Genomic DNA, 16,100 nt, shown 5'->3' on the forward strand with positions numbered 1-16,100 from the left:
TCTGAACAACTTCTTCACTAAGATTTGCCTCAGCCATAATAATTAATTTTAGCTCTCGTAACTTTTTTGCAATCGTCACGAACATTATGAATAGATTACACGGACGGCCAAACAGAGTCATTTGACTAAAATATAAGTGAAAAGAAAATGGCACAATAAGTACTGGACTGGCCGTCATCCAAGCCTAATGACGCATTTAAAGCCAGCTTTATGTTTCATTTATTTAGGCTTCTTCATCTTGCTCTTATACGAAGAATATACACTTATACAGTATATCCCTTCTTTCCAAATTTTGAGAAAATTCTTTACTTTATGATTAGGTATTGAACAGTGTTATCAATTGGTTCGTATAAGCGCATAGTTGCATGGGTAGCTACTATGTTTTATGGTTCGGAAAGCTAACAAAAAGAGCTTCATGTAATCATCTTCTGTAGTTATTATTTCTCTATTTGACAAATAAATCATTATTATTTGAGTAACGTCGCACGTCTGTCCGACAGAGCTGTAAAATGTATATATAATAACTCTCTTTTAGTCTTCACACTGATTTATATTCTGAAAGTTTCAGGACAATAAAAAGATAATACTAAAAATACATTTATGTTGTAATACCAAGTGTTATTACGATGTCCCATTAGTGAAGCGTTACGAACACTTTTAATATGTATTACCTAGGAATAATTAACTTTTTGGAGCTGAAAGAATTTTTGTGTTTTAATAAGAACATACAAAATTACATGTTTCTTAGAAAATTTATTTAATTAAACTCAATGCGTAATTCGTTATAACAATCTAGACACACGGCAGTGTGTCCGCCAAGTTCGAGCAAAAAAAGCGACACACCGGCCGTGGGTTATATTACACGAACCATTTCGGGCCAAATTCGACCCCCCTGTAACTCAAAATCTATTTTATTTTCGCTTATCAAATTTCTAGTATCTGTTGAGGCCCCCTCACTTATCTAAAATACAAAATTTCATTAATATACCTATTGTAGGTCTTGAGATATTGACGTCAGAAAATCGCTATTTTTACTATACACTCACTGACTGACTGACTGACTGACTCACTCATCAAAAACCTAAACCACTTCCAATGGTCGTATTGACTTGAAATTTGGCATGGAGGTAGGTCTTTATGTCAAGGTAAAGGGAAAAATCTGAAAATGGCCAAGTGTGAGTCGGTTTCAAAATAATGAAGGTGTTTTATACCCGGTGTAAATTTACACCCCTAAGGAACTAAAACGAACTAAATTTATCTATATTTATATAATATGTCTTCGAATGGTCGTACCGATCTAAAATTCGTTACAAAGGTTTGTATTTAGTCAAAGTAAAGTAAAAATCTGAAAACGGCCAAGTGTGAATCACTTTCGAAAATAACGAATGTGTAACTTTGATCCATGAACATAATATATGATAACATGTCATGTCAGTCAGTTGGTAAATCTAGTCCATTTAGTTCATTTAGGTCAATCTAGTTCATTTCTTTGTAAGAAACATAGCTCATATTAAAAAATCTGAAAGATAGTATAAATGAGACATTTCTTTAACTAACTTCATCATAAGAAAAAAATAAAATAAACAACCTTACAAAAATAAATGAAATCCCACCCAAAACAAAAATGTGAAAGACTGCCAAGTTCGATAATATGGGAATGCTTCGCCTATAAAAGAAGTGAGATCTGAATAAGTACCAAGTTCCATACACATACCTCAGTTAAAAATAGTTACTTTTTAATCATGTTACTTGGCAAGTTTTAATAGAAAATTAAATACTTGATTCATTGCGATTAGTAGGTTTATAACAAGGTGTGTGAAAACTTGCCAAGTAACATCATTAAAAAGTAACTATTTTTAACTGAGCTATGTGTATGGAACTTGGTACTTATTCAGATCTCACTTCTTTTATAGGCGAAGCATTGCCATATTATCGAACTTGGCAGTCTTTCACATTTTTGTTTTGGGTGGGATAGGCATTAACATTACATTATGAAAGCTGAATACAGTATCTATTATGAGCTCCGTATTGCAAAAAAAATTAGTTCTACAAACATACCTACATCATAAATCACAACTAAAAACAAACATTTCTAAAGTCCATATTCACGTACCTACAACAGCATACGTTGATATTATATTTTTAACACAGGACTCGCTCATCCGCGCCGTGTCGGCAACGACAGCTGTCTCTACAAGGCTACGAATTCAAATTATGGAAGCGAAATTTGTCATTGAATTTCCTCTATTTTTACCTCTGAATTTTCAGTTGTGATTATTTCTCCTGAATGATTTATTACTTTAATTTGGCACTGTCTTGTGATATAATTGACGTTCTCGTTTGTCAAAAACTAATTGGAGATCGATAGCGCGTATTAATTTAATTTACCTAGTACGGTCGTGTTCTAAGGAAAATGATATTTGATTGAGACACAAATTGTAAATATTTGTAGATTTAATTATATATTTTTTGTGTGTTCCTTATAGCTTAAGTTTATGTAAAAAATAAATACATAATTATTTATTTTGTCATTTAATAACTTTTTTTTGTAACTCTAGTGAGCTGAGGGAATACAGAATAAGCAATATAAAAACACTTATTCGTATCTCGTAAAGAAGTAATTATGCTACAACGGTACCTAAATAAGGAAAAATATGAGCATTTTTTATGTAACATGCTTGAAGGATAACATATAAAATCGAATTCCAACCTCTGAACCGAAACTCAAATAAATAATGAAATAAATCTCAATAGAATCTAAATAACGCTACCGAGCTAATAACGTGTGTAGCCTCTTTAATCTTGTACTCTTAAACCGAGTGTTGCCCGGAATACTTTACCGACAATTTATTTACAACTCTTCGTCTCCATTAAACAAGAAATATGTTAACCACAATCGAATACGGCGAATCTAAGTAAGCAGATGTTTTATTCATGACGCCGCAAATGGCAATTACAGTAACAGAGTCTATGGACGGAGGAAACTTTGTATAATAAGATATACTGGTCATACTTTGTCGCCGGCTATTGTATCAAACAGCCGTAAGAGCAGTGGCCAGAAAAGAATGAACCTTTTCATTTTCATGTGAATGTCTAAGTTTACTTGGTGACTTTTTTCTGCTGATGTATTACAAAAGGAGTACTAAAGCTCTATTTGTGCTGATATGTAGAATACGAACATTAGTTTAGTTAGGCTGTCGAATGTTGTAATGTACTCCTAATCGCCAGGCACATTAGAAAGGTATTATACTTACCTTGATTTATTTCACTAAAAATAACATTACATCCACTTTGATATCTTTTTTTTTATTCCATCAATTCCCAAAGAGTCTCAAAAGCAAACTAAGCTATAATTCCGCTGACTATATACCGTTTCAGCTTAATAGCTAATCAGGGTATCCGCACATCCCAATAAAAAAAAACGTACGGAAATCGTTAAGCGAACGATGTGGCATCGTTCACGAAGAGAATTATTCCCAATGTTAGGTTGATGTGTCGTTACACCTCTCAACCATCTCTCTGAGTTAAGGTCGATCGCATGATAAGGGTAAGGTTTCGTCCTTTTTTATAAATTATTCATTTTATATGCTATTCTCAGAATTGGAAGAGCAGGGGTCTGATGACAGATGATATGCGTGAATGAAAGTCATGAGCACCGAATATTGACATCTTGTGAAGACTTTATTGATCGGGGAACGGGCATCCACATATTATGTAATTTCAGTTGAAATCTGTCTTTTCATAATCGTCCAATGTAAGGGCAATGTTAAACGGAAAATCTACCTCTGCTATGTAACTGGTTAATACACGGAAAAAATATTCTAGCATAATAATTTGTGCGTGACTCTGAGGTAATATTAATTAATCCAGTAGCTGCCCTCTATTACCAATTACGCCATTCGGTTCAAATATTACAAATGGTCACTCCACATGCGACTTACGACCACATTTTATGACGTCATGTTACGTATGAAAATGTTATTATTTTCACTTGTGACCGGGTTAAACGCAGCCGGAAGGAATTTGTTACAAATCTTGTGAGGTCATGTTTGGGGTAAAATATTTGGTAAACGTAGTAAATTGTGGCTATTGTATGCCTTTTGGTATGTCTGTGGTGGCCTTGGTGGCGATAAAAGCTGTTCAGTAAATTCTATTAGCTTTGTTCGTGTTATTTTTAGTTAATTTGAATAACAAGTTTCTATTACATGTATGATTGTGATGTGTATCAGAATTAACCTACTAGGTGTTTCTAGTTTTTCAGCCTGCTTAATATCTCCTACTAATTTTTTTACCGTTGATTTATTACTTAAAATAGCGTAGTCATAATAAATGTGTAATTGTCGATTATAGCAAAATTGGTAAGTACATAGAAAAAGATAATATTGGGGTAGAGTTTAACTACACTGTGGTTTAATAAATAACCAGATGATTGAATAAAATTTGAAACCGAATTCCATGATTTATTTTCATTATTTAAGTGGCATATGACGAGTTCGCGTATCGTAATTGCATGTGAAATGTTTATAAAGTTGAGTGACAACACAATACAGAATCGCTTCAATATTGCGTACCGCTGAATTGTGGTCTACAATACGAGTGGGTACTACCAGCATGGTATTATTCGAAATATTTTTGGCGGTAATTGAAAAATAATCTACATGATAACAAAAGTGACCAACATTTTAATAGCTTAATTGTTTATTTTGTTCAAATAAAAATTGTAGTGCCTCTAGGCTTAATCTGCCCGTATAAAGTGAACTTAGCTTTCTAATTTTACTCGTAGGCCGAGGGCTTTGTTAAAGGTCAACAGTGAGTCACCATTTTCTTGGAGAAAGCGGAATTTTTGTTCAGAAATGCAAATTAATCTGAAATGTCCTAGAGAAAAAGTTAGATTATTTCAGGTCGTTAAATAAAAGTCTGTCGAAAAAGCTACTCAATCACTATTGGATTTGCTGTCGTTCTTTATAAACAAGCACATACAATTTACCATCTTCTCGTGTAATCTATATCGAATCAGATTATTGGCTCGACGTGTTCACTGAATTTGATACGGCCCATTAGAACGAAACGCGAAATTACGTCGAAGTACAAACGTTTGTACGCAAAAAGTCACAGCGAGTTGTAATTCAAACAGAGCTCAAAGTAAGAGGCCATAAAAGTGATAAAATATCTATTTAGCTTTTTCTCTACAGTCGTTTTCCCCGTTCATAGGCCCGAGAAAACGTTCGTTTCCTTCCCAAGAACGTTTGGTGACTGGGTAATTGCAGTTTATGTTAACTCAGATAAACGTGATAACGTTTCCGTTCACTTCATTCGTTCGTTCGTTCGTACATCGGCTTATTCCCGTTTTCCGAAGACGCAGCTAATAAAATAAACTTCAGTATCATGATCTCCACTCGTGAGAATATAAACATACCGTTATCGACTCGAATACCACAAATTTTCGGGTAAAGATATTCCTTTATATTCAGAAGCCGAGCTTTACTATTACCCTGTTTGAACTCAGAATTACTCTTCAGCTTATTTTCCTCTTATCGAACCGGAAAATTACGTATTCCGACAATGTCAAATACTTACTTTACTTTACTTCGTTCGGATTAATTAGCATTCATAAAACTGTATTTGCATCACTTACAAAATGCGGAGCTTTTAACATGATGAATTTATCTTAGTATCTTTTCTTTAAAATGAAGTTCAAGGGCTTGGATGAGATAATAGTCATTTTACGTAGGTACTAACGCATAAAGAAAATATACCCGAAAAGCTGGGTCTAAAAGCTAACATTTTCACATCCAGCAGGCACAACATTCAGTCACTCCACAAAATTGTAATTACACAACCAAACAAACCACATCATAAAGTTAAAGCGCCCCTAAACAAATATTCGAATCAATTCGCAGACCATTCAGATTTACATTCGCAAAAAATTGCCAGTAATTAATCTAGTATGGTTGTTAAATTAAAAATTCTCCACTGTATCCGACACGGGGCATTAAACGTTTGGGACTGTACGGCTGTCTATCAAAAAGCACTTTTGCGGCACGGACGCCACGTGGTGCGGCGTGGATTTACCGCCCGCGGCATTTCCATGTCGACCGCATTGGGAAACCCGCGGAGGTTGAGTAACTAGATGTGCTTTGTGATTTTCATTTAATCAGGCCAAAACATTAACATAGTTGGGAGTGAAAAAGTTACAATTTGCGTACATTGCGCAATAGTTCGGAGATATCATGATCCAATGTATAAAGGATAATGCTTTTGTCGACGTATCATTTTACCACATTGTTACTTACATTACTTCTTCTTAAAGATAAATAAAAAGTTTGGTAAAACCAAAAGAATATTTTTAGACGTCACAAATCGATCCACGGACTGTCCTTGAGAGTAAATAAAATTACTAGAGACTAGATAATTGTTAGCTAGAAACAAAAATAAAACATAAATCTAAAATAGCACACTATATTTCTCTAGCTCCATGGCATACTATACTATTGCCAAGCTGACAAACGGAGGCTACAATTAATTTCAGAAATACAGCCATGTTGACTCCATTTCGGTTGAGAAATTAAATATAAACATGTCATTGCTCGGGGCTTTTATGCGGTGTAGGGTCCCACGGGTAATGTTTAATTGATATCTTGATTGCTTCGCGATTGATATTATATGAACTTGCAGAACCGTCTGTTTGAGATTTACCTAGGGTAAACCAGGCATACGTGCCCCAGTCGATAATGACTGACAGATGCATTTTGAATTTGCGGAATGTGCGGATTAGTGACAGAAGTATGGCGTCGATGTAAACAAATCAGTGCTTTTATTTATTTGTTTTAATGAAGAAAAAATGGTCACAAGGTATGTATCATAGTCCAAAAATGTTTTGTGTCTGTTGTAACATTGAGTTAAAGTGTTTGCTTCATGTTTTTTTCCGTTTTTTAAGTTTTATTCTAAAGCTAACCTCTTTGAACTATTGTGCACCTACAATTGCGTTTCGTTTTTCTTAAACTTTTTTGTTGAAATCAAGTGGGGCACGTTATACTGAACTTTGGCTAATGCGCCCCGATTTCTTTCGGGTAATGTGCCCCACGTCTGTATTACTTTTTTATTTTAATTTTTAATTATACTTCGATGTTACATCCTCTAGATTTAACTTTACCATGTAGTCCGTTTTTCGACATACTGCATCGTCACACTGTTTAGATCTAGAAAATAATTTAAAAAGTATAAAAACGATTATTCATTCAGCCGTCATTCACCCGCTCGGTCCGGTCGGTCGATCTGTCACTTCACTATTCATTCGTTTTTGCTCGTGCTCCATTATTCTTTTTTTAGGTTATTTGAAATATTTTTTCCTGTAATTCATTTACAATTGTGAATCTAATATGGGAAAAAGGAAATATCACTATAAAGATAAAGACATCCGTCGTAAAATTCGCCGGTTGGAGGATAAATTGGCGCGCCGTGGAAGTCACGATCGTGATCACAGGCGCCGTTATCAAGGTTAGTCATTATGTTATATTATTTGACCCATATAATTTTATTTTGTCACTTTCAGTAAATACTGTTATATCAATTGTCTTAATGTGGTAATACGTGATGTTATCCTGACAATTATTACTTTTTTGTTCCCTAAAGTGGTAATACGTGATATTATCCCGGAACAAATATTTACTTTCTTGGTGTGGTGGTACGTGATGCCATCCTGAAAGTAATACGTCATTGTTTGACCTACAGATCGGTACAGACGATCGGAAACACCGTCTTCGTACTCTTCCGATGAACATGATGCTGGAGAACGCTATTATAACCAGTCAGACGAAGAAAATGCTCACCCTTCCCGCTGCCAAGAACAGCTGTCTGATGGAGACTACATACTATGTGATTCCGATGATTACTTGGATAATCCACAAAGCAAAAAATTGGCGTCGACAGTCCAAGTAGCCAGCCCCGCGGCGAACCCGCCGCCAGCCGCTTCCCCGAAGCAGGGTCTTCCAGTGGACCCGGGTGTCTCACAGACATTGACCACAACTGGCATTTCGGTCGAAGAGGTTACGCCGACCAACACGGAAGTTCCACAGGAAATTCTGAATATTCTGGGCGAAGCTAAGAAAATCGAGCAACAACTTGGCGAAAAGATACCCGCAGAGATCTCTGAACGTTGGGGTAAAATACTACTAGATGGTTTAGCCAAAGAGCAAAAGGACTCCCTGATAGAAAAGATGCTCATACCCGAGAACTTTCTCTTAGCCAAAGCACCGAAACTAAATCCCGAAGTAGCCGCAGTTTTATCAGATGCGGCAAAAAATCGTGATAAACGATTGGAGAAATCTCAAAACCAATTAGGGTGTGGGCTGGCTGGCTTGGTAAATATTACTAATCACCTGATCAAAGAAGATATGGATAAGTTCGATATAATCAAACGTATTTCAGAAGTTAGCCAATTACTCTTAGACTTACACTATGAAGAAACCATAAATAGACGAAAACTTATCATACCCTTGCTAGACAAAAAGTTTTGGAATACAATACAAGGTGTAAAACGAGAAACCTACCTTTTTGGTGATAAACTTGGCGAAAATATCAAAAACACTAAGGATATTGAAAAATCAAGCCAACATATTAAAAAAGCAACACCTGCGCAACAACCATTCCAGAGAAGAACTACTTCATTGGGAAACGCGCGGGGTCCTCCTCGCCAGCAGCAGAGTCAAGCGAAGCCGACGACGTCAGCGACGAACCGCTTCCAGCCACCGCCTGCCGCAACGAGGAGGACGCAGCAACCACGCGCCCGTCCGGCTCCCTCCAGCAGGCATCACGATCGGAGACACAAATAGAGGTACTTCATGCTGGTCGTATTCGTTACTTCCTTCATAATTGGTCACTAATTACCGAGGACCCTATTATTCTATCTTACATAAAAGGATATAAAATACCATTTGTATGTACGGTTTTTCAAACTAAAGAACCGCCTAACCCGCCTTACTGCGAGCTTGAAATGGAACTTGCTATTCAAAAGCTGAAAAGCTTAGGTGCTATATCACAATGCGATGAACAATCTGGCCAATTTATTTCTCCTGTCTTTTTAACACCTAAAAGTACAGGAGGCTTCCGCTTTATACTAAATCTTAAAAAATTAAATCAATTTATAAGTACCCACCATTTTAAAATGGAAGATATTCGTACTGCCGTAAAATTAGTCTCAAAAGGGTCTTACATGGCAAACATTGACCTCAAAGAAGCTTATTTTCTAGTGCCTGTACATCAGCAATATAAAAAATACCTTAGATTCAGGAATAATAATATTTTATATCAATTCAATTGCCTACCTTACGGTTTGTGTTCAGCGCCTTACATTTTTACAAAACTCATGAAACCAGTGTTAACATTTTTAAGAAAACAAGGTCATGTGCTCGTGTCATATCTTGATGACATTCTTTGCATAGCTGATGATTATCAATCGTGTCTAAATACTGTACATAAAGTGATCCAAACACTAGAAAGCTTAGGCTTCATAATAAACTTTGATAAAAGTAATATTGTTCCATGTCAAACTTGTAAGTTTCTAGGCTTCGAAATAAACTCTCCAACTATGTCACTACAACTACCTACACAAAAAATTAATAAGATTATAGAACTTGTTAAGAAAATACAAAAATCGTCCCAAGTTTCGATTCGTGTTTTCGCTCAATTCATAGGTACATTAACCGCGGCTTGTCCCGCCGTCGCGTACGGCTGGGTCTATACAAAACATTTTGAACGCGAAAAATTTTTGGCCTTACAAGAATTTAGCGAAAATTATGATGCAAAAATGTATTTAAAAAACTATTTACAAGATGATTTATACTGGTGGTCTAACTTGGCAATTAGAGCTAAAAACAGTATTGACAAACATAATTACCACTTAGAAATTTACACTGACTCGTCACTTACCGGATGGGGAGCAGCTTGCAATGGTGAGATAACTAGAGGTCAGTGGTCAGCAGATGAGGCAAAGAATCACATAAATTATTTGGAATTACTAGCGGCATTTTTTGGCTTAAAATCATTCTGTAAAAATTATAATAATGTAAACGTTTTACTTCGTATAGATAATACCACTGCCATTGCCTACATAAATAAAATGGGGGGAATACAATTCCCTCATCTCAATCGTATTACAAGACAAATCTGGCAGTATTGTGAACAACACAATATTTTCATATTCGCTTCTTATATTAAATCTTCGGAAAACATTGATGCTGACCAAGCCTCTAGACATAGCAATGTAGACACGGAATGGGAAATTAATTCGAGCTCTTTTCAGCAAATTATAAGCACTTTTGGCCAACCACAAGTAGATCTATTCGCTTCGCGTCTTAACCATAAATGTGAACGATACATATCTTGGAAGCGAGATCCGGACGCGTATGACATCGACGCGTTCACTATTAACTGGAATAAATTTTTTTTCTACGCCTTCCCTCCTTTTGCTTTAATTTTGAAATGCCTTAGAAAAATAATAGATGATGAAGCTGAAGGAATAATTCTTGTACCATATTGGCCGGGACAACCCTGGTTCCCGTTGTTTATTTCCCTATTAAAATCTGAAGTAAAGTACTTTACACCTAATAAAAATCTTCTCCTGTCACCTTCCAGGGAACGTCACCCATTGTGGAGCAGCCTTACCCTGGCGTGCGGAATATTATCCGGCAAGCGTACTTAAATAATACCATTGGAAATGACACAGTAGATATAATGCTAAACTCTTTATCAAACAACACAATCTCGCAGTACAATGTCGCATTAAAACAATGGTTTCGTTTCTGTCAAATTAATAGAATCGATTTGTATAATGTATCCACTCCACTTATATTAAAATTTCTCACAGAACAATTTCACAGAGGTGCTAGCTATAACACATTAAATTCTTATCGTTCCGCACTTACACTAATCCTGGGTAAAACTTGCTGCAGTGACGAGAATATTACTAGATTTCTAAAAGGGGTGTTTAGAATTAAACCTTGTTTTCCTAAGCACAACACAATCTGGGACCCTAACTTGGTATTAAACCACTTAACAACCTTGTTTCCAAACACGTCCTTACGGTTAGATAAGATAACTAAAAAGCTTGCAACTCTTCTCGCGTTGTCCACGGGACAACGTGTGCAGACGTTGTCTTTAATTAATGAAAAGGACGTAACTATCAATGAGTCTCATATATGCATTGAAATCAATACATTATAAAAACTTCCGCACCTAATCGAAAGAATCCGAAGCTGATTATACCTTTTTTCAGAGAAAAAGAACCAATTTGCCCAGCTTCAACCTTGTGTTCATATATAGAATTTACAAAACAATACAGACAGCTTTCTGATACAGAGAAGTTATTCCTAACCACTAAAAAACCATATCACAATGCTAGCTCGCAAAGCATAAGTCGCTGGATCAAAGAAATGTTACGTGAGAGTGGTGTGGACGTAAATATATTCACGGCCCACAGCACTCGTCACGCGTCAACCTCTGCCGCGAGCAGGTCTGGTGTTTCTATTGATGTTATCAAACAAACTGCAGGTTGGGCAGGCAACTCACTTTGCTTTGCAAAATTTTACAATCGTCCCTTAATTGACGATGATACTAACTTTTATTTTGCTGAGGCTATTATTAATAACAAGAATTGATTTGTTACTTTATGTTTTGTTTACAATTATGATATTAACTACTAGAAACTGTAACTAATGTTTGTATAAATCAAACTGTTGAAATTAGGTAATAAACCTTTTGATTGTTAAATATACTTAATTGTGATGATAAATAAGTAATCTTTTATTCTGCTATCAACGCTAAACATCTACATGGTAAAGTTAAATCTAGAGGATGTAACATCGAAGTATAATTTATGGTTAAAAGAACTTACCTTAAGTGAATTTCAACCAAAATTATACGAGATGTTACATCCGAAGAGATTTAACTTCCCTCCCCCCCCTGACAAGTTAATAGTTAAAATAAGATAACCCCAAATACAGAATAAAAGATATATAATGCCTGTTCTTGCAGATATGCTCTAAAACGAATGAATAGTGAAGTGACAGATCGACCGACCGGACCGAGCGGGTGAATGACGGCTGAATGAATAATCGTTTTTATACTTTTTAAATTATTTTCTAGATCTAAACAGTGTGACGATGCAGTATGTCGAAAAACGGACTACATGGTAAAGTTAAATCTCTTCGGATGTAACATCTCGTATAATTTTGGTTGAAATTCACTTAAGGTAAGTTCTTTTAACCATAAAGTATTTTTGATCGGTAATTTTATTTAAGGAAATGGGGAAGGAAATAGCTACAGATCCAAGAAAATGGACAGAAGAAAATATGAAAAAAGCTATAGAAGATGTCATAAGCATTTATTTTGATATGTATTTTGAGATGTTGTTGAAAGTGTTGACTGAAAACGATTTAATTGGTAAGCCTGAAATAATTATTAACATGGAGGAAAGTGGTATTCAAATTAACGATAAAACTGGAATCGAAAGAAAGGAAAGAAGACTAAAACATGAGAGGCTTTATTGGGGCACATATGACGGATGTATCCGTGGAATGTGCCCCACCCTAGACTTTAAGAAATCGTTTATATCAGCTAGTTTAATTACTTTTAAGAAGGTTTTTTTTGTTTTTGTTATACCTATTGAGTCAGAGGTTAAGACTAATTACTTTAATAAACATGTTTTAAATTACACCGATTATTATTTCAGTTTTTCGAATGGTGGGGCACAATTGCCTGGTTTACCCTACAGGGCTGATGAAGCATAGTCAACACTGTAAGTAATGGATGTCTAATTAAATAACAATTATACAAACTGTTGGTATGGATATAGATAGCCATTTTCACAAATAATATAATACTAATTGGCCTAGTTGTCATAAAAAAGAAAAACTATATAGCATTATTATGTTGCCTCATAAATACTGTGTATGATTTCAAAAATCTGGCTAAATGAGAAAGTGTCAATGAGCCAATATTCTGCCACTACCTAACCATTAAGGAAAACAATTACCCTAATTACAAACACACAACACCACATTAGTTTATTTTAATCTAGCATCCAAAGCCGTCTATGGACTTAACAGAATTTTATTTAACGCCGACTTTAATCCGAAAATCGGTTTTTAAAATATTCACGTTTCACTGTGCAAAAATATCGGACGAAATAAATGGAACCCAGATTTATTCGTATACCGATTGATTAACCGATGATGCAATTATTTTATGTGCAGCTTATTCAATTAAATCGTCTCTATTAGCTGAAACAAATTATTTGTGAACGATTTACTCTTCAATCAATTATGAAACGTTAACTCCAGGCATTTCTTTTTTGTGAATAAATTTTTGCTTTAATTCTTGATTGGTGCTCGCTTTGCTGAGTTTAAAAATATGGTTTAATATTGATAAAATCATATTTAATAAATTATACTATAAAAGCATATTTTTAAGTAATAACTGTAGTAGGTAGTCAACTTTTTTGTCCGAACGCCAATGGCATCATTAAAAGCATTTATCTAAGCTGAATTCATCGGTGCCAAGTGATCAAATATACTACCTCATCGGAACATTTGCCTTTAAGCGAATCATCAAATACCATAGGTAGATAGATGTATAAGAGCCCCAATAAAAATATTCATTGCTTGTCAACAATCGTCAATGTTCAAAGTATTACAATGCCCCTGTTCATGAATTCAAATTCATGAAATTCTGTCAACCCACAAAATGACATAGCTTCACATTTTTACGTTCCCGCCACAACACACATCTTCATAAGGAAGTGTTTTGATAAAAATAATAAGTTACGGACACGTATCCTCCCTCACGCAAGCTTGCAAAACCTTTACAATATTTTTATCGTATTTTTTCGTCGTCAATATAGACCACGTATGCGGTTCCCTTACTCTTGATACAAGGATGTTTAGATGCTATCAGGGAAAATTTGCATATAACTGAAAAGTAACGTAACAAAACATGACCTGAAAATATAGCACAAATATTTATGAGATGAGACTTCAGCGCCAGTCACATAATACAAAAGGATGCCAATGATTTAGTCCATAGTAGGATGCAGCCCTAAGCTGCGAAGTAACTGACGTATAGCTTTGAAGAACAAGGTGGATATAAGTAAACCACCAGGAAAATATCACAACAAATAAATAGAATCGACCACAAACGGAACTAAACCACCCATTTTTGGGTTACATAAAGAAAACAGTTATTTCAATTTATATGGATGAAATTGCCTTAGTCCAGTAACATAATAGAAACGTCTTTGATTGTCTTGAGTCAAACCTATAACGAGCCATGTCAGTCTAGTCCATAGATAATACACTATATAGAGATAGATACGCAACTCATCGTTCAAAACAACTTACTAGCGTGAAAGTTAACGGGCCCCCGTCACAAGATGGCGTGGTTACTTCATGTATGGTTAGGGTAGATGGCGCTTTTCAAGAGTTCTCTTAAATATGTTTTTAAATTTGAAAATTGAAATCACTGTTTTAAATTCAATTTACTGTAAATTGAATTTAAAACAGTGATTTCAATTTCCAGTTCCAGTTTCCAGTTTTCAGTTTCCAACTTCTAGTCTAGTCAATAATATTATGGGAGATAATAAAAAAACAAAAGATAAAGAGTACATTTATCGGCTAAGTATATTTTATTTCCTTTTTTTATGTGTATTACAATATTTAAATGCTTGTAACTTAATTTCATCATTTACATCGAAATTTGTTATTTTTCCGTTAATTATTCTATTAACCCCGGTGCACCAACTGTGAATGATTAAATTAATTGACATATTAATTATAAAATCAATTAATTTATTTTTATGAACTATACAAGTAATTATACTAAAATCACAATGGCAATTGATGTAAAATTTCATTTTTCTTTCAGATATTTTATTTCAGGTGAATCTCGTAAACATGCAACAATCATATAATATATTTCATTTAATAATTTTATAAAATCATCACATGCATTAAATAAGGATTTTTCGTATAATCTATTTCATAATTAAATGATTCAAAATCAATTTCCTTTCTTAATATATCATTAGTACATGTTCCACATTTTTGAACACTTTACATTTCGATTTTTTACAATGTATCCTGCTACATATTTTTTGATTCGGCATGCAAAATCGAGTCATTCCATTTAATTTGGTTCATTGTATTAATTAAAGAATCAATAGGAAAATCACCACTAACCAATTCAATTTCATTGTTTTGTTTTTCAGCAAGAAGATCTTTGAAAGATTGCAGTGATTTATTTTCATCTTTTCACAGTTGGCACTTACAGAATGGGGCGAATTTAAATTATTAAGTAACAAAGTTTTGAACGCATTAATAAATTGTAGGCACGAGGGATTAACATTTCGTATCCCATTACTTCTAATGTTACAAAAAATTTTCAAGAGGGTCCTGATTGAAATTTCTGGTTAAAAGGCTAGTAACTTTATATTTGATTTTTAAAACTCCCACATTTCTTTAAACGTTTTAATATTGTGGATCCAATTTTGAAGGGATGGCACTTTTTCATATCTTACTTCTTCTGTACCATCCCGTTTTTTTATAGTTTTAAAAGTCATTGAATCCAATATAGGAACTACCTCTGTCCATAATCTAAAATGAGGAGAATTATTCATTACACACCCCTTGAAAATTTTGGATCACCTGTATATGAATGTCCATTGAAAGAATCAAATAGTTTGTCCATAATGAGTAGAAAATCAGCAGTTTCTTCGCACTCCGCCGGAAGAAGGTTGTGTTCTGAAACAATATATTAAATAAGTACTAGAATACAGTTCATATCAATCTTTTTTGCTATTGTGGACCGAAATTAAAGAAAAAAGAAAGAAAATACATTTATTCGACCCAGATTAGGGGACACAATAAAAAAACAAAAATACAAAAATTTAATTAAAAATTAAACGGTGTGCCTCACGGCTGTGTCGAAAAGGCACAAACTTACAAACTTTAAAGTGGCAGTAACGATTTACTGTGCGTCTTTATCAGTTGGTTCAGTAAATAGTTGTGGGTGTAAATATAATTAGTAAGAAACCAACATTAAACTATATT

At 34.6% G+C, this 16,100-nt stretch overlaps 1 protein-coding gene and 1 long non-coding RNA gene across 3 annotated transcripts; both read left to right on the top strand.

Annotated features, from left to right (window-relative positions):
- The first annotated feature begins 6,766 nt into the window (after nt 1–6,766).
- Nucleotides 6,767–12,709, top strand: LOC135117680 (uncharacterized). The gene is made up of 2 exons (XR_010277046.1): nt 6,767–6,852; nt 12,297–12,709. It is a non-coding gene; the product is annotated as an uncharacterized LOC135117680 (long non-coding RNA).
- LOC126054217 (uncharacterized) lies at nt 7,312–12,098 on the top strand. Of its 2 annotated transcripts, XM_049838801.2 has the most exons (3): nt 7,312–7,497; nt 7,732–8,833; nt 10,633–12,098. In XM_049838801.2, the coding sequence occupies exons 1-2, from the start codon at nt 7,380–7,382 to the stop codon at nt 8,829–8,831; spliced, it is 1,218 nt and encodes a 405-aa protein (XP_049694758.2). In that variant the 5' UTR covers nt 7,312–7,379; the 3' UTR covers nt 8,832–8,833; nt 10,633–12,098. The 2 variants fall into 2 exon arrangements, with proteins under 2 accessions (XP_049694758.2, XP_063893415.1); XM_064037345.1 differs by lacking the exon at nt 10,633–12,098 and having other exon boundaries at nt 7,732–10,452.
- Nucleotides 12,710–16,100: the final 3,391 nt, after the last annotated feature.

The sequence above is a fragment of the Helicoverpa armigera genome, chromosome 12 (assembly GCF_030705265.1).
Source record: "Helicoverpa armigera isolate CAAS_96S chromosome 12, ASM3070526v1, whole genome shotgun sequence".
Lineage (NCBI taxonomy): Eukaryota > Metazoa > Arthropoda > Insecta > Lepidoptera > Noctuidae > Helicoverpa > Helicoverpa armigera.

What these genes read in the sequence shown, in the direction of transcription:
- LOC126054217 (XM_049838801.2), top strand. Translation starts at nt 7,380, where the DNA reads ATGGGAAAAAGGAAATATCACTATAAAGATAAAGACATCCGTCGTAAA. An exon ending in TCACAGGCGCCGTTATCAAG is followed by an intron (nt 7,498 to 7,731) that starts GTTAGTCATTAT and finishes TTTGACCTACAG; the next exon opens with ATCGGTACAGACGATCGGAA.